Source organism: Sceloporus undulatus, chromosome 1 (assembly GCF_019175285.1).
Source record: "Sceloporus undulatus isolate JIND9_A2432 ecotype Alabama chromosome 1, SceUnd_v1.1, whole genome shotgun sequence".
Taxonomy (NCBI): Eukaryota; Metazoa; Chordata; class Lepidosauria; order Squamata; family Phrynosomatidae; genus Sceloporus; species Sceloporus undulatus.
The window spans coordinates 126,411,516-126,434,641 of record NC_056522.1 but is presented as its reverse complement, the minus strand read 5'-3'; the positions used below and the strand labels follow the sequence as shown (position 1 = coordinate 126,434,641).

Genomic DNA, 23,126 nt, shown 5'->3' with positions numbered 1-23,126 from the left:
ACAGTAAAGGGAGTGTGCAGCACAGATATGCTGAACTTTCTGTGGTGTGTGCTTAAACCCTTTCTTCCTCCAAGCAGTATATCTTTCTTTGCCTTCTTATGCACAATGAACTGAGAGTGAATAAAATAGCTACCAGCAGCAAAGTGGATAGGAAGTGTATTATTAATTAATTAAATGTATAATTTCCTCATAATACATTTCAGAGGAGTCTGCAAGTAAAAAAATAGAAGTAAAAACACACACACTTATAACACAGTACAGTTAAAATACTAAAGATCTAATCAAATCTAAACAGCAGCGAGATAATACATATAGCTTTTTGTTCAAAGACTGGGGAATTTGCTTTTTTCTGAATGCTCAGAATCCATTGAGGAGTCTGACAGTAATAGTCCAAAAAAGTAAATTTTGCAAACTCTGAGCGGAAGTGTTCAACAGACTCAGAAGTGTTGAAGCAGACACAGTAGATTCATCATCAACATCAAAAGGACCCAAAGGCCCAGGAGAGGGTGTGCATTTTAATTATCTAACCAAAGTGAGTCACTGAAGATGCTGGTGGCCCTCCAGAGGGAGAGGGTTCAAGTAACAAAGGTGCCACAGTCACAACATCCTAGGCATTGCCTATATGGGAGCCTGCGGTGATCTCAGGGGCTAGGCTGGGAAAGGCACTCCAATAATTATTCCACTGCCCCTATTTTACTGTTAACACAGGACTTACCCCATACTGCCACCTGATGAGTCACTTCTAAACGCAATTTCTGATGGTAATGCTCATGTGCCTTGTGGCGGACCCTGTCACATGTATCTTGTATTGCTTGCCTCTAGTTTAGAAATTTAATCAGAGACAATTTATTAATATACTGTGTTTCCTCATAATATATAGTGCTCAGAGCATTTCACAAAAGCAAACACATACAATAACCATAACTACAATTATACCACATTATAATACTAACTCAATTAGAATTTGTTGGAAAAAATTCAAAAAGATAATAAACAAAACATGTCAGCATGTGAAATAAAATAAAGTACAAACCTGGGGGATACATTCCAGGACTTTGTGTGGATATGCGGAAAAGTGGGTAATAGCAAACTCTATATTTTTGCACTTCAAGTCAAACTATCCCTTGGGCCCACCAGCTGTATCATAGAGAGGAGAGCATTCAAAGGAATGACTTACATGTCGGGGTACAGCATGGCTTGGTGAGCTTCTCATGTACCTCTCTCCATTCATTCTTTTCTGGGTACTCATCTTGCACAGGAGGCAGAGGGTACACAAGGCTTTGTTGCACTGCTGCTCTCATAGGGTGCCCTGGATCTCATGTAGACAGCCCATTGGCCATATGTGGGACATCACTGAGGCAACAAGGATGAGGGGCTTCCCCCCGCTTGGTGCCATCCCCCTGCTTGTGCAGCAGCTGGTCAATCATCAGCATTTGCCTCAGCTGCACCTGGTTTGCTGCTGCCTCTTCTGGTTCATTGAGATGAGTCCAAGGTGGCAAATAAGCATGAACTGGAGGAGGTAGCAGTAAGCTGGGCGTAGCTGAGGCAGATGCTGCTGGCTACTACACAAAGCAGGGTTGAGGGGTTGGTGGCAGGAGGGTAGGCCCCCCCCCATCCTGTTCATCAATCTTGGTGGTACCTTGTGTGTGGCATGTGGACAATTTCCACGAGATCCAGGGTGCCCTGTGTGAGTGGTACCACAACAAAGCCTTATGCAACCTCTGCAAGGTGCAAGCTGAATGCCTAGGACTGGTTATGCTTAGTTTAGTATTTATTAACTAAAATATGTATATCCGTATTCTGTATCAAAGCATCTGAATTCTCAGAATCCTTTGTGGAAATGAAGATGGAATAAACCAGAACTGATATATGAAGGTAGCACAGGCAAGGCTTATGCACATGTTGGTACTGTACTGAAAAAAATGTATTGCTGAATTATTAGCAATATGACCATATTTGTACAATTTTAATTATAATCTTTCTTTTTATAGTGTTACCAAAGTTTGAGGTCTTTTTAACAACACCTCTGCATTATTCTCCAAAAGCTACAAATTTCAATGGTACTATCACAGCAAAGTAGGTAAAAAATAAATATAAAATAAATATTATATGCATGTGTAGAAAGTGTGTATACCTATGTCAGCTAGTTCTTTTTTCTATTCTTAGGGGTGGAAATCATCTGTAGAAATATATTTAAAATAGTATTATTTTGAGGTTGAGGGCCAAAAAAATAAATCAAGGTGAGGTTTTACTATTCTGCAAATAGGGATGAAAGGTTTTATTATTATTGTTACTCAAAAAAGCTATGCTTTCAAGTTTTCTGAATGACCCATTACAGATTATAATATGTCATTGAGTATTGCTGGTAAAAAAAAAGGTGTTTGCCACCACTAATGTTCTTTGTGAGATGGAGGACATTATCACAGGAAGAGGGTAAACTGCAATTGCAGCAACATAATGTTGTCGTTGGCTGGGAGTTACCACACAACATTGTGTCTATCCTGTTGTTGCATTGTATTTTGATTCTTTTCGATTAATTGTATTTTAATTAGTTTGCATCTTTTCATTGATGGGCTGCAGAATTTCTGTTGTTGGATTATTCTTTCTAATGTTATTGTCCGTTCTGTGGCAGTTGTGATACTGAGGTGTGAGTAGGCATGGTTTTCTTCTCCCCCTCTGGCTTCACTGATCTGCAGTGCATTTCTAGTGCATGGATTTAAGTAGTTTAAAAATGAGTTATCTAGCAGGTTTAAGTGAGCTATGTGGTCCTAGCCTCAAAAGCCTTTTTTGCAGATGACAGCAATATAGGCATGACCCATTGTATGCCCATGTCCTTTGAAGTAATTCCCATGGATGTTAGTGAGGCTGACTCCTGGTGAGATGTTCATGGGACTGCAGCCACAGAAGTCTGAACAGGCAAGTTGAGAACACTAAGCACACCTCCCAGGAGAGCTTGGGGGAAGTGACTTTTGGGGGGACTACAATTGGCTGAGGGATTCTGGGAGATATAGTCCTGCAAAAAGTTGCTTTCCCCAAGCTCTGCTTCCAAGAGCCCAACTCCCTTGAACACCATGAGATTTAGTTCTGAGGAAACCTGTGCATTAGGTTAGAGCCTTTGACTGTGTGGGTACTCACTGAGGCAGCCAGTGGGCCTTTCCTTTCATATGCCTGCTGCTCTAGCCTCTTGTCTCTCCAGCTCCTTCTGGTCCTTTCCATGGCATTTCGCGCCCTCCCTCCCTTTCCTGTGCAAGGGTATTTTTTTAATTTAATTTAATTTTTTGAATAAAGTATTTTTTATTGAAGTTCACTTATAACATATAAAACAAAAAAGAAAGAAAAAACAAGAAACACTTACATAACACATCTAAAGAAACACAAACAAGAAAGTTTCCACATTGACCAAAATAACAACCAAGACTAACAAAAATTTCCCCTTCCCTGTTCCCCAACTTCTTGACTTCATGCACAACATTAGCATCATTTATTATGTCTAAAATTACTCTTTTCTAATCTTTATCCATAAATATGTACACACACACACTCTTTTCTACCATACAGACTTGACTTCACGCCCAGCATTAACAACATTTTTATATCTAAAATTACTCTTTTCTAATCTTTATCCTCATATATATGTATACACACACACGTGCGTGCATGCGCACACACACACATATATAGTCTTTTCTGCTATACAGAAAATAATATTTTGATTGTTTCCATACTGAAATAATGTGATTGCTATGAGACAATGGGCTGGTGTGATAAAGTCCAAAGATATTTTTTTATCAGTGTTGGACATTTATTTCAGTGAATCTACATGGTTTGAAATTGCCCAGTTCCGTGAGAATGATCTGTGCTATTTTTTAAAAAAGTTAAAATGTATAGTCAATATGTTCAAATATATTAAGCTGTGTTCGGAAACTGAAAGTGGATTTTTGTGGCTATTTCAGGTATACATATGGAAAGCCGGTGAAAGGGGAATTAACTCTTCTTTGCTCCTCAATATTCTATGGAAAGAAGAGAAATATTACTAAAATACTGGAGGTGAGCTGTGATCAATGCCTTATAGTGTACTCAAGTTTTAGAGAAACTACACTTATTCAGTCATCCTGAGGATCTCTTAGCAAAAAGAAGCAGTATTTCCCCACCTCCTTTTGTGTTGCCTTGCTGCTTCTTGGACCTGGAGCTTTTTTCTTTCCCTTTGTGAGGTTATTTTTTCTTTCAAGCCCATTTTCAAAAGACTGTCACCTAAAAATTATTTTTGTGCAACTTTCTTGTTATTTGCATCTTTCTTCTGGGGCTAATATGAGCCTAGGTGAAATGACAGTTAGTTATCCTGCTGTGAAGAGGGATGAGGACTGAAATCAGAAGATGATCTGTAGATGGCAAGAGCAGATTCAATGATTTTTCAACCTCTGGTTCTCACAATATTTTGGACTGCAATTCCTGGGCTACGGGCTGAGGCTTCTTACAGTTGATGTCTAAACCATCTGAAAGACAGACGAATGCCACCCTACTTGCTCAGGGAAGCATGCAGACCTCATGTGGAAATATTGAAGGGTTTAGGAAGCTGTTTTGTGTAAGAAGGCAGTTCATTTCTTTGCAGTTTCTTCTGTTGACCAGGCTTTAAATTGAATACCACGGTGATATCTGGAGCCCTAGTGGTGCCAGTACTGCAGCCACAAGGTTGTAAATTCAATCCCAGGCAGGACTCCAAGGTCCATTCAGCTTTCCATTCTTTTGTAGATTGGTAAAATGAGTACCCAGCTTGTTGAGGGAAATTGGCTTACACATTGTAAACTACTTAGGGAATGCTAGTTAGCTGATAAGATATATGAATGTACTTGCTATTGCTATATCTGATATCAACAACATTTGCTGAAGGATGAAATTTTGACAAGATGCTCTACTGACAACAACTTCCCCCTTATGAGTAGTGATATGTAATGACAAAACAAATGCACTGTGAAGATAATTAATTAATATTGTACCCTATGGTGTAATGTAGTGGTTTGAATGTTGGACTATGAGTCTGGAGACCAGGGTTTGATTCTCAGCTCTACCACGAAGCCCACTGGGTGACCCTGGGCAGGTCACATGCTCTCAGCCTCAGGGGAAGGCAATAGCAAACCTCCTGTGAACAAATCTCGCCAAGAAAACCCTATGATACATTTGCCTTAAGGTCACCATAAGTCATAAACAACATGAAGGCACACAACAATAACAACAACTCTGTATCATATGATCTTTGGACAGCTTACAATAAAATAATTTGCAATAATTTAAAATTTAAATCTAATTTTGGATTAAATTTTTCAAAATACATTTTAAAAGAGAAAAGCTAACTGGTTGACTTTTTCTTGATTTCAGTTTAATGGCTCTGTGAACTTTACACTTGACAATCTAGAAATGAAGAACTTAACATATGCAGATTGGGATCCACACGTGTATCACCAGATGCCCATAGAAATTACAGCTGTGGTTACAGAGTTACTTACAGGTTATGTTGTTTATTTTTTGCTTTCCTTTAAGGAAAGGGGGAAGCATGAGAAAGTGGGGGCAGGCACTGGAAAGAAAAGAACTAAGTGCATGGAAAGTAAAGCATTTTCACTTGAGTTAGGGTTGTTATTTTGGATCATACATGGATCATATGGATATTTAGATGTGATTATTTCTCCTGATCTGAATATGTAAGACAACTGGTTTTTTTTATTTTGCTCATAGCTATGTTTATCCATAAAAGCAGTGAACTATTTACAGTGTTCACAAGTGCAAAACATTTTTTATGTCAAATGGTGAATATCTGGAATACCTGGGAATTCTATTCAAAATTCTATTTGTTCCTCTAAGGAAAAGGTGGGCAATTAGTTTGAAAATTAGCAACAATGTTTTTAGAGAGTTCACAGTTGGAATTTTGATAAATATGAATTCTTAAGAAATTATTGGAAATTAGTGACTATGCACATTTGTTAAATAAAATACTTCTACATACTCTAACAGGAATCAGCCAAAATGCAAGTGCTACTGCCTTTCCAAAACATCATGATTATTCAGTAGAATTTTTTGAGTATCCAAGAGTTCTCAAGCCTTCTCTGACTTTCATGGCTATGGTGAGTTGTTTGCTTTATTTTGTGTAAATGGTGTGTTTCCAGAACACAAGGTGAATGAGTATGCATTATGAAGACTGTTATGTTTTAAAAATAGTTTGAAGCTGTCTTATGTTGAACTTTATTATGACATCATTTACGTCTCTAGATAGTTTGCTCATTGATTGGTGAAAGCCTTAAATGTTAAATGTAGTACTGGTATTTCAATTTCAAAAGCAGAACATAAATATTATTGTTGTTTAAAGAAAAGTTTTAATCATGGTTTTGAAAGTTGAGTTTAATTTATCCCCATGCCTTTGATTGTTCTTCAGCTGAAAGTAACAAGATTTGACAACAAGCCTCTTACTCACGATGAAAGAAAGAATAATGTAATGATCACTGTTGAACCTTCAAAAAGAGGTGAATTTTTCAGAAGTGCTTACTACATGTACGATGATGGCAATGAGTCACAGACAAATGAGGCAGCTCAGAACCTGAGTTATCCTGTTCCAGAAGATGGGGTCATTCAAATTGAATTTCCAGTTCAGTCAAACACAACAAGATTGAATATAAAGGTATATTTTTTCTTGTCATTTTCTCTCACAGCAGATCTTTAATCCAGTCTATATTTCTCGAAATACAGTTCCCATAATTCCCTCCAAACTGGGTTGGAATAATAGGAGTTGTAGTCTTGTACATCTGGTGGGCACCATTTTGGGGAAAGGTGCCATAGGTCCAAAATACACTGCAGAAATAGTATAGTTTGAGACCACTTTAGCTGCCCTGGCTCAGTGCTAGGGAATTCTGGGAATTATAGCTCCTTGTGGCACCAGAATTCTCTGACAGAGAAGACTAAATGTCTCACAAAACTACAGTTCCCAGAATTCTCTAGCATTGAGCAAGGGCAGTTAAAGCGGTATCAATCTGGATTATTTTCACAGTGTGTTTAGGACCTTAATCAGCAGGTAAAAAGAACTTTGGTATGGAAAATTGCTTTAATGTCTTTATGTTGAATTGTCTTAATGTTCAAAGTGCTTCACATTCATCTCATTAATTTCTGTAAGGAACCTGATCAGCAAGCCTCTGTCAGTATTGGAGTAGATGAGGAAGAGATTGAAAGTTTTCAGTTCATTAAAAAAAACACACACACAACCTAACCACTGTTTCCTATTACAAGCAATAGGAACTGTGGGAACTGTGATTTATTGTAACACTAGTTAATTAAAATTAGATGGAACTATAGTTTGATATTTTGTTTTGTTAACGAATGAGTTAGACTAAATTATAGTTCCTTATATTGCTGTATGATGTGAATAGTTGTTCATTGAAAAATTCTTCTCCCCTTGTGTGCAAAAGAGAGTGGAGGGAGAGGAATCAAGGCTTGTTATAATCATCTAAAGTTTAGATGATTCTTAGACCCTAGTTTAAATGTCTATGTCAATGAAGCTCATGTTTCCATTGCAATGTTAGCAATCATGCTTTCAGTTTGATTGCTGTGTCAGAACCAAAAGAAAATTAAAAGCACTGGAATGCCTGCTTGACAAAACTACTAGAGAACAATTTGAAATTAGTTATTTCAGGACCGCAGCACCTCCCTCCCCAACCCCTTTTATTTGGTATTCCAATAGAGTGCAACCTTATTTTTTTCCTATTATAACACTATAATTCAGCTTCACACCTTGAAAAACTTAGTCTTTGTAGAAATTTAAAAGAGGAACACATTATTATACCGTTTGTAAAACGTTCTTGAATGATCCTCACTTTTCTCATGATTTCTTTCGTTTCCTTTTCTTTTCCATGCCCTGCTTTCTTTTACAGGCCAAATTCCTGGATAGCCAAACATCTATAGTCATACATGATATATTCTATTCCACCAGCATGACTTACCTTCTGATTAAAAAAGCAAATCAAGATGTAAAGGTAATGTGCACTGTTCCATAACTGATCAATCTCTATAAACACTCCTATAGTGCATTATAGCATAATGGGCATGTTCATTCAAGTCTTGCTGTTTCTCCTAGGCTGGGGCACCTTTGGAGCTGAATATTCAGAGCAACAAACCCTTGAGAGAGATCAGCTACATGGTAATTTTTTAAACAATAAACAATATTAACCAACCCAAAGAAAATGCAAAATCAACAACACTGGAAGTCTTTAATGTTAAACATACAAATAATTTAAGACAGAAAATATCTCTTCATTTTTTTCCAGGCATTTGGGGAAAAAAATCTTGCAAAGTGACATTTATTATTTGTTGTTCTTTTTATTTACATTTCAGTCTTTTCTTAAAGGAACATTTGACCATTTTTCCTTTAAAGCAGATTTGATGTGAACCTGTGAGCAAAGGCTGATTGATGTTAAATCAGTACAGCATCCGTTATATTGTAGCTGCTTAACTCTCATCTATGTACCAGGTCATTATAGTTGCCCAAAATTTTATTGCAGAACCCCCACATAATTAGACCTAGAAGATAGGGTTATATTCTCAAGAGATGTTATAATCTCAAGAGCTGTAAACAATGTCTCTGCATTTCAGCTGCTTGCCATTTACAAGTTTTCCCCCCAAACAAAACAACCAGAATGAAAATAGTCATAACGACATATATGTTGCATTTATGTGGCCTAGATCCTCGGAAGGGAAAGGCAGGATATAAATAAATATTTTTTATTGTTATTATTATTTATTGCAAAGAAGAAGGAAAAAAGATCCACCACGTGTGAATATGGGTCCTTTCACACAACACAATACAGCACTAGAATTACACTTTAACTGCCACAGGCTGCATCCTGTGGAATCCTGGGGTTTATAGTTTATTTGAGGCACAAGAGCTCTTTGGGCAAGAATTCTAAATGCCCTTCCCCAAAATGCCAATTCCAGGATTACTAAGGATGGAATCATAGCAGTTAAAGTGGGATCATACACTAATGTAGTGTCAAGGGATCCTATGTGTTTTCTTGTTCTGGGTGGAATAGCCTTTATTCTGCACTCTGAATATCTAAGGCATCTTTATATGCCATAATACCTTGGGATTCTCATTTGGGTCAGATTAAGGCACAGAATGTAAATGTTTTTAAAATGTCTTCCTGATGAAGGAAGAGAAAGTTAATTTATCTGATTTATGATTTTTTTATGTGTGGTTGTGATTTAACTAATTTATCCCCCACACCCCAGGTGGTGTCTAAAGAACAAATTGTGAGTACAAGTAAGAAGAAATCCACAACATTTACTTTAACACCAGAAAATTCTTGGGCTCCTTCAGCATGCATAATTGCCTACTATGTGAATGATAATGGGGAAGTAATAAATGATGCTCTCAGAGTCCCTGTTCAGCCAGACTTCAAAAACCAGGTAAGTGCATTTTGGTACTGAATCAGAAGATAAAATTTTATTAACTGGTGGAGCCAATGTGTTAGACAAGGGTCTGGGATACCAGTGTTCAAATCCCTGCTCGCCCATTGAAACTCACTGGATGACCTTTTAGCCTTTGAGGAAGGCAATGACAAATTTCCTCTGAGCAGATCTTGTTAAAAAAAAAAACAACCCAGGAGAGAATTGCTTTAAGTGGAGTCAACTTGAAGGCATACAGCAGGGGTAGGCAACCTTTTTGAGCCGGGGACCGGGTTGCTGTCCCTCAGATAACTGAGAGGTTGAAGCCGGGGGCGGAGCTTCCATCCTCCGGGGGCAGGCCAGCACTGGAAGCCTCCCCCTCTTTCCTGGCCCCTGAGGGGCCCAGGCCCTGACAGAGGCCGGCAAAAGTGCTGGCGGGGGCTGCCAGCGCTGGAGGCCTCCCCCTCTTTGCCGGCCCCTGACAGGGCCCCAGGTCCCTGTCAGAGGCCAGGAAAGAGCCAGCCCCGCGCGCTCCTTCTCGGCCTCCGCGGAGGCTGCCTTCCATGGAGGCCGAGAGGGAAGCCGGCGGCCCCCCGCGCTCCTTCTCGGCCTCTGTGGAGGCTGCCTTCCATGGAGGCTGAGAGGCTGCGGGGAGGCAGGGAAGGTGGCGCAGCCGCGCGTAGGAGGCGCCGCCTCCACCTTCGCCTCCTCCGCCCCAGACCTTGCTGCCCTCCTCTTTGTCTGCCTCCTCTGTGCGGCTATGCGCAGTGGAGGAGGAGGATGGCAGCGAGGCCCCCGCAGGTGCCTGGAGCGGCGCCCAAGCTGCGGCGGGGCGGCAATCAGTGGCAGGACTGGGCTGGGGCTGGTCCCGAGGCCTTGCCGGGCTGGATCCGGCCTGCGGGCCGTAGGTTGCCGACCCCTGGCATACAGTAACAAAATATATAATGCTCTCAGAATTCCTGTTCAGCTAGTATTTAAAAACCAGCTAAGTGTGTGACACTTCCATTTACACTAAACTAAGTCTGTTTAATTACTAGCTGTTTTGCTTTAGACAATAAAAGGATTTCTTATAATGTCTTCCTAGTGCTTCCTGTATGGACCTGCAAAGGATGTTGAAGATAGGATGTATTTATTGTTGATGTACCATATATACTTGACTAGAAGTTGACCTCATGGGCAGGTTTTGGGGCTAAAATTATGGATTTTGATATGACCCCTGGATAAGTCGAGGGTAAAACTTAGGGGCATGTAATGAAGGATGTAAAGGATGAAGTAAAGGAAAACAATGCCAAAGAAGTTACAAAATTCCAGCAGATGTAACTCTTTGCCCTCATAAGGTTGACCAGATGAGTAAGTGGAAGGGGGGACACACACACACACACACACACACACACAAAATTTAGAGTACAGTATTTACATTGACCCATGGATAAGTCAATTCAGTTTTTTTGGGTCAATTTTTTGACCTAAATTTCTAGACTTATAGATGAGTATATGCAGTATATAGTTTGACATCATAAATTATATCTGTGTTGGACTTTGATATTTTAGGGAGAATTGTACCTGTAGTTTTATTTATGTTTGAAGGAATAATATGCACAATGGCCTAAATCCTTATGTTAGTCATGAATAGAGAACTTATATAATTATTGACTTACTAATTTCTCTTTGATTCACTGGATCTATACTAGTCAGCACTAACATTTGGATTTAGTCAATTTTGTCTATAGTATATACTTCAGACATAAATAAGAACATGAACTGTAGTTCATCAGGGATGTTGAAGTCCTGATTCCTGCATTACTGCAATAATGGCATGAGCTGTCAAACTATGCATCAGCAATACATGGCATTAGCCCTTTCATTTAATGGCCTTCTCTAGTGAGACAGATTGAGAGGCTGTGCAGACTGTCTTTAAGGCGTAATCTGTAGCAGCCTCCAGCTGTGTCGGATTAGGGCTGCGGCAACTGCACTCTGCAGCCCCAATCTGGCCTTTACAGGGTGCAATAGCTGTGCCGCTGTGGCTTTCAGGTACTCCTTTGGTGCTGCCTCATGTGGACACAGCGCCAGAGGGGTGCTGTGATGCCACATGCCACGTGGAGCGGTGCACAGTGTCACATTTCCCTGGGGGCAGTGTTGGAGTGTGTGTCAAGTGGACACGCCCCGACTTGGCCCCCAAGCTGGCCTTAATGGCTGGTGTACACAGCCCCTGAGTTGATTGGTCAATTGGCCAGTGCACTTTTTTGTCATTACTGTAGTGTAGCTGATAAGATGGGCCAGAAACAATACTTACATGGGTTACATACTGAGTAATACAATAATAATCAAAGCATTAAGCTGTATCAAATACAGTTTATAGGTAGTGAAAACCTAACTACAAAATAAAACAACTCATTTTAAAATAAGAGCAAAACAATAAAATGTAGCTGTAAATTTACAGCGCTTCATAAATAAAGGATAATAACAATAACAATAACAATAACAATAATAATAATAATACAAGAATTTAAATTGGGGCCAAAAATGTGAAACTTTATAGAGTTAAAATAGTGTTAAACCACAACATAATCAAGATTTAAATGATCTTGGGAAAAATAAATCCTTTTCCAGGGGTTGATTCAGCTCTGCCATCGAAACCATTACAGATTCTCAGTTGCAGCAAACCAAATGCAAGTATCAGTACCTGAATGAAATCAAAGATATAGCCATGTTAGTCTGGATTAGTATGCGAAGGGATCTTGTGGCACCGTTGAGACTAAGGAGGTTGCTACACATAGCTTTTAAAATATGATTAGACCTGGAAAAAGTGGCTTTGGTGCTACTTATTGCACAATGATGCCTCCTACATGTAGCTTCTGTGTCCCTGACCTGTAGCTACTCTATCCCTTTTAATTAACGGGCAAAAACCCATCAATGATTTCCCAACCGTCCAAATCCTCAGATGTGAAATGTTGCTGTTGGGGCAATTGTGATCTTGGCAGTCATGTGGTATCACAGTGTCCTCTTCTCCCCCTGTCATCCCCCCCCCCCTTTGCTCTGCCTTAGTAGCTGGATTTCCTTTCTTGTTTTCCTATTTCTTTTCTTTCTTTTTTAAAACTTACATTGCAGTAGCAGTGTTCTGGGAATTGTGTGAAACATTACATGAATGTTGTGCTAAAAGAAAAATAAATAAATAATGAAAGGCATGCTGGGTAGGATATAGGACTGGGAGGTGGAGTCAGGGAGAGTGGCAGCAGCAAAAGTTTCATGACTGTGAAGACATGCAATATTGGCTGCTGGAAACCCGGTGTGTTTCAATTTTTTTTTTAAAAAATGTGATTGCTGTGAGAACAGGACTTGTGTAGAATTGTTGTAATTGAGCAAAAGGAAAAAGTTGGTGGCATAACCTTTTGTATACTTGAGTCTTGCATCTATGGAAGGAGACTTAAGTCTACAAAAGCTGATGCTACCAACATCTTTTTTTTCTTAGTTAGTCTCAAACGTGCTACAGAATCCCTTTGCATACCTGAATAAAAATGCTCATTTTAAATCAGCATCTTCATAATCTAAACAGATATGACCTTCCTTCCTAGATTAACATGCAGTGGAATAGAAATAAAGCTAAACCTTCTGAGAATGTCAGCCTGAAAATTAGTGTGACTGAACCCAAAACAACAGTTGGACTTCTAGTTGTTGACAAAAGTACAAAGCTGCTGGGGAAGAGAAGTGATATCACAGAGGATGCTGTAAGTTGTAGTAGATTTCTTTTTCTTATTGTTAAGAGCTCTTCTGGGCTGTGTAGTTTTATAGAACCAGTTACCAGATTTGATTGTGAATCATGTTAAATTTTTAAAAACCAACCATTGGATTTCTAATGTTCTAGACTTGTGGTGGTGAACCTATGGCACACGTGCTACAGCTGGCACGCAATGCCATTTCCCCTAGCATGTGGCAGGGGGAGGAAGAAGAAGAGGTGCACACCTGTTCCTCTTCCTTCCTGACTTTACCTGGCCTCTGGTTTCCTCTTCGGAGGCAGGTGAAAGCCAGGGACGGCACTCGGAGAGGAAGAAGAAGAGGTGCACACCTTTCTGGAGGCAGCTGAAGGCCAGGGATGGTGTGGGGGAAGGAGGAGGAAGAGGCATGCGCCTGTTCCTCTTGTTCCCCCTTGGCTCTCTGGAGAGACAGCTGAAGGCCCAGGAAAGCAGGAGGGGGGGAGAGAGTAAGTCCTGCCCCCACCCCAGGTAACAATGCCCTCAATTCTTATAATCTGGAGGACATGACACAAAAGGAAGAGATCGGAAAAAAGCACATTTGGATACTAGTTTTTAATTACAAAGTTCCTATATTGACCAGCACGAGCACAAGCAGTTCAAACAAAGAGGGAGCATAAAGATACCCCAGAGCCAGATTATCTATTTTCTGTTGATTTCCATGATTGTCTTGCCTTTCATCATCACTTTGCTGTATATTTTGTTAAAGTAAGATCCATAGAAACAAATTATTGACTTCCTTGAATTTTAGGTACTCCATGAACTAAGTTTATATAATACACCACTACATTATGGAGAAGCCAGAAATTCCTACAGTGTCTTTCAGGTAATGTTCTAAAATGTACATATAAATTTTATCTTCCTAAGTTTGGTATTCGAATGAAAACAAATATTGAGGAAGATATATAGTTTGAAATAATATTCATTAGGCATGTTTGGTGGACAATTTGCATGTGCAGTCAGTAGCTATCAGACAGGAAGAAACTCATTTCTTCTATTCTGCTAGCTTTAGGATTATCTAAGAGCAACATTTTTCATTTATTTAGGCATGCCTAAAAGCATTTTTAAAATAGTTATATAAACATTAGGAAAATGTATTCCTGTATTGCATGTGACATTTTGAAACTGAAAAACCTTTTCATACATTGTGCACAGAAATGCAACCTCTGGGTATTGACTGATGCCAACCTTGCAGAATACGATGACTATGATTCCTGTAAGTACAAACCAACCAGGTAATTAATACATTAGTTGTGTGTTGAGATACATGTATACCATAATGGAAATGATAGAGAATGACACAATTTATGTTGTAATGTATTAATATCACTGGGTATTGTATAAGTCCTAAATGCAATGGCTTGCTTCCATACTTCAGTTTTCAGGAGGGGAAATTGGGATTCAGATACATGCACAGACACATATATAAAAATCTTATTATCATCTTTTCCCTCCAACAGATGGCTATGGTTTAGATTATGCTGTTTATGATGATTATCACCATCACCTGGATAACACAGCAATGCCTGCTGATTTTAGTAGTCCCTATGTAAGGACAGATTTTCCAGAGACATGGATTTGGCGTGAAATCACAACAAGGTAAACTCTTAATAGGAAACTGAGAGGATTATCTTTATACTTCCTTATAAGATAATAATTACTGTATATTTGTACTACTGTAGTACAGTACTCATTTTTAAGGGATGTGGTGGCTCAGTGGTTAAGATGCTGACTCTGTTGATTGCAAGGTCAACAGATCAGCAGTATGAGGCTCATACTTGTATTATGGATTGTATTATGGTACAATTCAATGGATGAGCCAATTCCTCAAATGAAAACTAGTAGTATATGAACAATTATTTTCATGTATATTAATTGTACATCATCCTTCAGACTAGTGTCTGAATAGTGCAGCTGTTCAAATCTTTTTGGACTGCAACTCCCACCATTCATCACCATTTTTTCTTGTGGCTAAGGGCTTCTGGGAACTGCAGTGCAGCAATATCTGAAGGATAACGTGATAATCCACCACAGCTTTAGTTGATGCAATATGACTAAATAACCAGAGAGTTTCCAGTCAGAGTTGAGAGTTAAAACATTTGCACCCCCCAAATTAAAACTTTTCCATTTAACTGGAGCTAGGAGTGCTGACTTTTGACTGGACCATGTGAAGTGCACTCACATGAGAAGAAATCCTCATTTTAATGGCTTTCCAAACATTAAGGGTCTATTTTCCTGTTCCTAGATTCCAGCAGAGAAATGCTTGGAATGAGCATTCCAGGTACGATTGGTCCTTAGTATCCACGGACTTGCCGTCTGAGGATCCAAGCACCAATAGATGGCAAGCCCGTGTTGTCCCCAATGGCAGCATGTACATGTGGCCATGCCACCATTTTGGACAGCCCCTGTTGTCCTGTAGTAGTGCGTGCACGTGGCCGTGCCACCATTAAGTTCCATTGTCCCCAATGGTTGCACAGCTGCATGCACGTGCCACTAATGGACAACGAGGGCTGGCCCTAATGGTGGCGCAGCTGCATACACGCGCTGCAGTTGCGGTACCCCACAGATACCAAATCCATAGATGCTCAAGCATGCATTGTCTGTATATTTGGGGAGCACTGGGAAATACAAAAGAGGGGCTTGGGGGCCTATGAACTGCATGTTCGAACTTCTGCACTAAGCAGCCCTCAAATGGAAGGTCTCTAGTTGGTTTAGTCACTCTTTTTTAGGAGCTTGTATAAAAGATGTGTGTTTGACCCTTTTTTGTACTTTTTAAAGTCTTCCTACAGACTATTCCCCTATATTATCAAAACACCCTTTACCTGGCTAGACCTATGGACCTTAATCAAAGTATTTTTTAAAGCACCAACCTTTTGTCTTCTTTTTAACTTTAGATCTACTGAAACAACTGTGAATGTCACCGTTCCTGATACCATTACTTCCTGGGTAGCCAGTGCATTTATAATATCTGAAAACCTTGGACTGGGTGTTATTAAAATGCCTATTGAGGTAACATGCCATTCCTCCAGTCTAATTCCAGCAGTCTGATTTGCTTTCAGAATCATAGTGATGCTGGTTTATAGTGATTACAGGACTCAAAATAGAGTTCATCTGCAAGACCATAATATTCTTACAATGGTCCCATACAGATGGGTCCAAAAGGATGGGCTGGGGCAGCCTTTTGTTGCCCCGCAGCAGCGCAGCAGCAACCAAACTGCATGGCACTGCTATGCAGCAAAAAAAGAACGCTAAAAACGGCTCCTTTTTGCGCCACCACAAGCAGCCTGCAATGTCATCGCTATGCACGCTGTCTATATGACGCCGCACAGTGATGACGCCCTAGTCACATGCCAGGGTTGCGGGGTGTATGGGTGCTCTGCTCTGAGGCAGCCCTAGCACGTGACGAGGGCGTTGTTCAGGGCCCGTCTGTACCGGGCCAATATTGTATTTTCTCTCACTCTTATTCATTTAAAGATTTTGTGTGTTGCCTTTCATCAAAATTTGATTCACAACAATATAAACAATTTTAAATACCTGTAGAGTAAACTTTCTGGTCAAATTAAGGGGATGGCTCCTAGTATTCCAGCAGGTGTAGTAAAAAATTACATATTTCAGTAAGAAGCTGGGATAAGCATATTTCAGCTACCTTTGGATAATACACTGCTCTTTTCTTGTTTCAAGGAGCTATTTTCATGCTTTGTGTAGATAGAGTGCAAAAATGAGAGGTTAAAACATATATAATGACAGGTGGTGACAGTGATTAGTCTCATCAATATGGAGATTGATGAAGTCTTACACAGTGACTGAATAGTGAATTCAGGGTGTTGGGGAGGAGTCCATAGCTGCGATATGAGTAGGTACCAATAACGTTAGGAATGTCCTAGAAGCTAAATTTAGGTTGTTAGATAGTAAATTGAAATCCAGGACCTTTAAAGTTGGTAAAGTCAAGAGGTGATGAGAAACATCTGATTGCTCCATGTCCTTAAACTGAAGCTAAGAAGTAACAGCTGGACTCCTGTATCAATTACTTAGGTCTGAAACACATTGTAGAAATAATCTAGTTTGAGCCAGCTTTAACTGCTCTGGCTCAGTGCTAGGGAATTCTGGGAAATGTAGTTTTGTGAAACATTTAGCCTCTGTCAGAGAGCTCTGGTGCCACAATAAACTACAGCTTCCAGGATACCTTAGCACTGAGCCAGGGCAGTTAAAGTGGTCTCAAACTGGATTATTTCTGCAGCATGTTTCAGGCCTTTGGCCTGTTACAGACAGCCAAAATAAAGCTGCTTTGAGTCACAGTGGAGGTATGGTGTTTCAATGATGCATTCGTCTTAAGAGTCCAGAAGCCACAGCAAAGCCACGCTCCAGTCTGGAGCATGGCTTTGGTGCGACTTCTGGACTCTTAGGACGCATGCATCATTGAAACACCATACCTTCACTGTGACTCGAAGCAGCTTTATTTTGGCTGTCTGTAACAGGCCTTTGTTTACTTAAGTAACCTCTCCTGGCCTGGTCTGACCCTTCCCTCCTACCAAACCTGATGGAAACGTCATTCAGATGCTCTCCAATCATTGGCAGAATGGACCTCTTTCTCTCTATGCAGCTGATGCCTGGTAACGTAGGTTTGGGATAGGGGGAGTAACAGTCATGGCAATAATATCACAGTCATGATTAAGTAGCAATTGTGAATATAAAACAGCCACATATGAGAAAATCAAAGTTACTGTTTTGTATTCATGATCCCTCCTTAAGTCATAGTTGTGACACTGTTATCGTGATAGTAACTCTTGCCCAAACTTACTATGCTAGGCGTCAGCTTCATGGGAAGAAGGAGATCCATTCTGTTGGCAGATGGAACACAACTGAATCACATTTCCATCAGGTTTGGGGTGGGGTGAGTTTAGGCCAGGAGTGTTATTTAATTATGTATATTTAATTAAATAGCTGACACAGGATTCTGGCCAAAATGTCAATATGATGTAGAGACCATTCAAAACAACTGTGGAGATGGAGTAAAACCACACATGGGGAATGTATTGGCACTCTCCCCTTGTGTTACCATTTTGAATAACTGACTCTGAAAGCTACTTTTCTTAGGTGATAGGGCCATCTATAGTTTTATTAACAAGCATGGGGAGTCAGCCATATTTGGGGTACATATTTGCACTGTGGTGGGCAGTACCAGATGTAAACATGGCCAGGCCAGAAGCAGTGGGTTGTAGCCAGTATCACACTCCTAGTTTTTATTTGAGTTTCGGAGATTGTTAAAACAGAGAACAAAGCAGAAAGCTAGATGTAGTTGACTGGTGTTCCCTTGGCTTTGCCTCTGGTGATGCTTCCCTTTACCTCACCAGCCCAATAGGACATGAGTCATCATTGCTTGTTTCCAGAAGAGATTGTCTCTGGAACCAAGAGGGATCCGGTGAAGAGAAGGAGCAACCAGAAGACTGCAGGAGATATTTTAAAGCTCTAGAGGGCACTGTGGTCTAGGAAATAAGCTAAAAAGATTTAGATTAGTTGAAAACATCAGCATAAAAAACTTTTTGTAGTCTTGCTTCACAGCCAGGGATTCAGTTCTCCAAATGATATGATATATTTTCTAGAACCCTAACCTTCTTACAAAGAGAGCTGCTGTTTTGTGCAAAATCCAACTAGATGGTGACATGGTTTTTTTGCACAAAACCTGTTTGAACAACAGAACACATGGCTCTCTGGAAACAGTGCTTTGTGTGCAACAAAGATGTTTTTGTGCAAATGACAGTTTTTTCATGCAAAAACTCTTTGCCGATAGCCACATTGTTTTTGTCTGCAAGATTGCTGGGTTTAGAAAGAAAAATCTTGCAGAAAAATAATATGTGGCATTTTTTGCACAAGAAACTCTGTGTATTTCTGCACAGAATAATTTCCCAGAACACTATCTCATTATTTTAAAATTAAAAGACAATCTGGTACAGCAGACAAAACATTTAGGCCTAAATCCAATTGCTAATATCAACTAGAGTGGGCATCTTGAACCAGTGGGAATTTACATTAAGTGTTGACTGATGTCCAGCAATTGATTCTTCAAATCTGCTCTCTTTGAGACTAGCAATTGGTTTTAGGCCTTAAAAAGAAAACACAAAGATGTGGGAATAACAAGAACTACTGAGGAAAAACATTTTCACTGGATGCCAGAAAGCCATTTGGAAAAGAGCCAAGTGAATATCCAAGGACAAGGAGTGCTGTAATTTGGACACTACTATAGAAAAGGGTTTTGTTGTGTGTCCTTAGCAACCACACTTTGATGGGTGCATTGCAGATCAGGTCCTTTTTGGAAGACCTGACTGCCTAGACCAGATCATGTAACAAGAGACAGTGACAGTGATCTTGCTGGCTGATGTTATTGGCTTCATTGTTTGCCACTTTGATTTGTTTAAAGATAAGGAAAGGTATAAGTATTTTCAAATAAACAAATCTTAGTAAATTAATAAACTATATTTAGTGTAAAGTCTCAAATTATAACCATTCAAAAATAGGGGTTGAGATTGGAGTACAGACTTTATATCTGGCAGTTAAGAGTTTGCTTATGAGTATTATTTTAGAAATTTGGAATTGGGTCTTACATTTTATATCAAGTTCATATGAGATTGAAGTCAGTATTTCTTTCCCCCCACTTCTTCAATGTAGTTTGGCAGAAATTGATTAAAACTTGTTGCGGACTTTATGAAGCTATATGCTTGGCTGCAGTTGAATATAGACCTTAATACTGCCAAAGCCAAGATTCCTTTTCACTTCCCACAATGAGTAATTCCCCCTCCTGCACATTGTTGGATCACTCATTTTCTATTTAAAGATCCATATGTTGAAAACATGTTATACATTATCACACACAAAGAATGTTTTTATGAAAACATCTAACTAGGCATTACACAGACCTTATATACATACTGTTAAAAAGTTAACAGTATTTAAGAATGAATTGCATTTGGTAGTAATTAAAAACTTTGGCTGTGGTATGTATCTATATCTATCTTTATTGATTTCTCCACATGGTAGCTGTTTTCATTGGATGTTTCTTGTGCACACAGCAAGATCTGGAAGTATGGCTTGAAATCTATGTGTATTATCAGGCTTTCTCATTTTTCTGAAGATCAGACCCATCCACCTCCTGCTTTCCTTGGTCAGCCACATCACAGTCTATTTCTGAATGCATTAACTGGTGGGACTGCTTTTTAGAAATATGTGGGAAATATTTATATGTCTGTTTGTTCTCTCTTTTCTTTACAACCTGTTTGAAATAGAGTCCAGAAAGCCTGGAAAATATCTAGAAAAAATCCCCCCACCCCCATTAAGACTTTTTCTCTGGAAATCTTTAAAAAAACAGATTATATAAAGGAACAAGATGTCTAAGACAAGGTGTTCCTATATTTAATCTATTTATATGTGTGTGTATGTGTGTCAACATTATACCAAACATGATGGTTTTAACCCAAACCAAATTATATATAATGCATTTTGTTTTCAAAAAGGAACAAACTGATTTTCAATCTGTAATCAATGCTAGTATCACTTTTTTATTTTCCCAAAACTCTCTGTTTTCTTCCTGGAAAAACACACACAGAAACAATCATGTTTCCCTATGGCTTCAAAATGTCTTAAAGTTTTACATCTCTGATACAGAGGTGCTCACTGCATTGTTACATTGCAAATTTATGATTTCAAAAATGTTGGTGTCCTGAGTGGTACCAGGATAGAATGGATAAGCTACGAATGGAGCCAGAACAGAAACTGGTAACTAATTGGGGTGCCCAGAATAGTCTGATGGCCTCTTGTACAACTTGACAAAACCCAGAATTCACTGCCTTTTTAGATACAATCTGAATTTACCATTAGGTGGAATGAGATAGCTGTCTGAGGCTGCTGATCTGAAATATTAATGAATGGGCAGAAAATGGTTTATTGTATTTTTAACCCCGGAGAGAAGTGCTAGTCAGTTTTCCTGTCCCAAGTGCTAACATAACTTGGCTATCCTTGAGTACCATGCATCTTGACTTATTTGGGAGCAGTGAACGGGGAATCATTTGTTGGCAGGAAAATGTATTACACTAGTATTGCATTTGTTGTCTGAAATAGTTTTCTTGATCTGATCAAGAAAATAATACCACTTGGAAAACATACTTGCATCACATTTATGTTAAATGGTTTTAATAAAAATATGCTTTCAGTATTGCTTTTTTCCCCTTCTAGACAAGTGCTTTTACTTCTTATGTTACAGCCAGCAGTAAATTAGTTTCACAATGGCAGGTGTTATGCATATTTGATCAGGACTTTGTGAAATGCTTCAAACTGTAACCAGGCAAGGTTGGGAAACCAAACATGACTAAATATGAAGCCTGACTTTAGCACATATTCAGAATTTCTGTATGAATGTTGCCTCCAGTATCTTATATGCCTGCACTGCCCAGCAGTTTGAGCCCCCCCTTGTTTGCCAGATAAATCATGTTCTCTCCATCAGAGGTTTGTATGAATTATATTCTCTAACAAGTAAACTGCTTACATGAAACAGTCATTGTTGTATAACTTTTGTTTTCCAGTTAGAGGTCTTCCAGCCGTTTTTTGTTTCCTTAAACCTCCCTCCTAGTGTTACAAGAGGAGAGCAGTTTATATTGGAAGTAAACATATTCAATTATTTGAAAGAAAGCACTGAGGTAATAATATCAGAACATTTATCTTTAAAATCTCTTTTGTGATTTCCCTGTCTTTGCTACTGCTCATTCCAGGTTATTTTTTCTGGGGCCAGACTAGTGAAGAATCCTGTGACATCTTAAAATTTCCAGTTTTTAAGATGCCATAAGTATCTTTGTTGTTGTTTTTTTCTGCCACAAGCTAAGACTGCAGCCTAGCCTGTAGAAATGGTTTTCTGGGGAAGGTAAGTTACTCCTGGAGTATAGATTCAGATAGAAACTACTGAAACTTGTCACCTACTGTCCACAGGGAACCAAATTTACGCTCTGCATATTAGTATATCAGACCCAAAGTGATGTGTGATGAAATAAATAATAAACATTATTTCAGAAAAGATTAAAATGCTATTTTACAAGCCATTTTAAAAACCCAAAGACTGCACGATATGATTCAGTTCTAGGCAGCCACAGGAAGATCAAGAAGGATGGATCTAGATACCTGTCTTCCCACACTGCCCAATTTAACATTGTTATGGAACAATTTATAAAAAATATATTGGACAATATATTGGAATATATTCAGGGATAGCCGTGTTGGCTGTTCAGCAAAGTATAATAACATCCAAAATCCAGAAAACAGCGATACTTTTATTGAGCAACCTAAATACAAAAAATACATGTTGCAAGCTTTTGAAGCTCCATTGGTTTTTTCATCAGGCAAAAGTGTTAAAAATCATAAAGGAGAAAGAAAAATATGACTATGTTAGAGTCACGGCCCTACGTTTTATCAAGATGTTGTTTCTCTCAGTTACGATGGAATGGAGTGGTATTCATGTAAGGAGGCCACTCCTCCTTCTGTCCATGTGGGTTCTGGGAGACAAGGAGTTGCAAAGTCCAGGAAATAAAATTGAAACTCCATCAGGAACTCAAAATGATATTTCCTTTGAGATCCAGGTTTGAGATTTTTAACACCTCTGCCTGATGAAGAAGCCAGTGGAGCTTTGAAAGCTTGCAACATGTATTTTGTGCATTTTGGTTGGCTCTGTAAATGTATTGCTGTTTTGTGGATTTTGGATGATGATGTACTTTAATATATTGGACTGTTATTCAGAGTTGTTTATCCATTAGCAGAATAGATACTTTTGGCAAAATATATCCTGCTCTTGGCTGTTCCCTCTCCAGTCTGCTCCATTGTGCCAGGGAACTCTTGAGCTGACAGGGGAGGATGGTGATGAATGGAGATGGAACCTGCTGTATGAATGAAAGTCTTTTGGTGTGACACTGGATGCTACTCATTGTT

The 23,126-nt window shown here is 39.3% G+C and overlaps 1 protein-coding gene across 1 annotated transcript in view; it reads left to right on the top strand.

The window, feature by feature from the left end:
• The window catches only part of CD109 (CD109 molecule), a 96,319-nt gene that overhangs the window by 40,470 nt on the left and 32,723 nt on the right, over nt 1-23,126 (top strand). The window contains exons 7-20 of the mRNA XM_042446333.1: nt 1,992-2,076; nt 3,954-4,047; nt 5,374-5,503; nt 6,004-6,113; nt 6,422-6,664; nt 7,908-8,009; nt 8,111-8,173; nt 9,262-9,438; nt 12,990-13,142; nt 13,918-13,992; nt 14,322-14,382; nt 14,627-14,765; nt 16,061-16,175; nt 21,737-21,850. Of these exons, the coding sequence (XP_042302267.1) occupies nt 1,992-2,076; nt 3,954-4,047; nt 5,374-5,503; nt 6,004-6,113; nt 6,422-6,664; nt 7,908-8,009; nt 8,111-8,173; nt 9,262-9,438; nt 12,990-13,142; nt 13,918-13,992; nt 14,322-14,382; nt 14,627-14,765; nt 16,061-16,175; nt 21,737-21,850 (1,661 nt within the window). The remainder of the gene's footprint in view (nt 1-1,991; nt 2,077-3,953; nt 4,048-5,373; nt 5,504-6,003; nt 6,114-6,421; nt 6,665-7,907; nt 8,010-8,110; nt 8,174-9,261; nt 9,439-12,989; nt 13,143-13,917; nt 13,993-14,321; nt 14,383-14,626; nt 14,766-16,060; nt 16,176-21,736; nt 21,851-23,126) is intronic.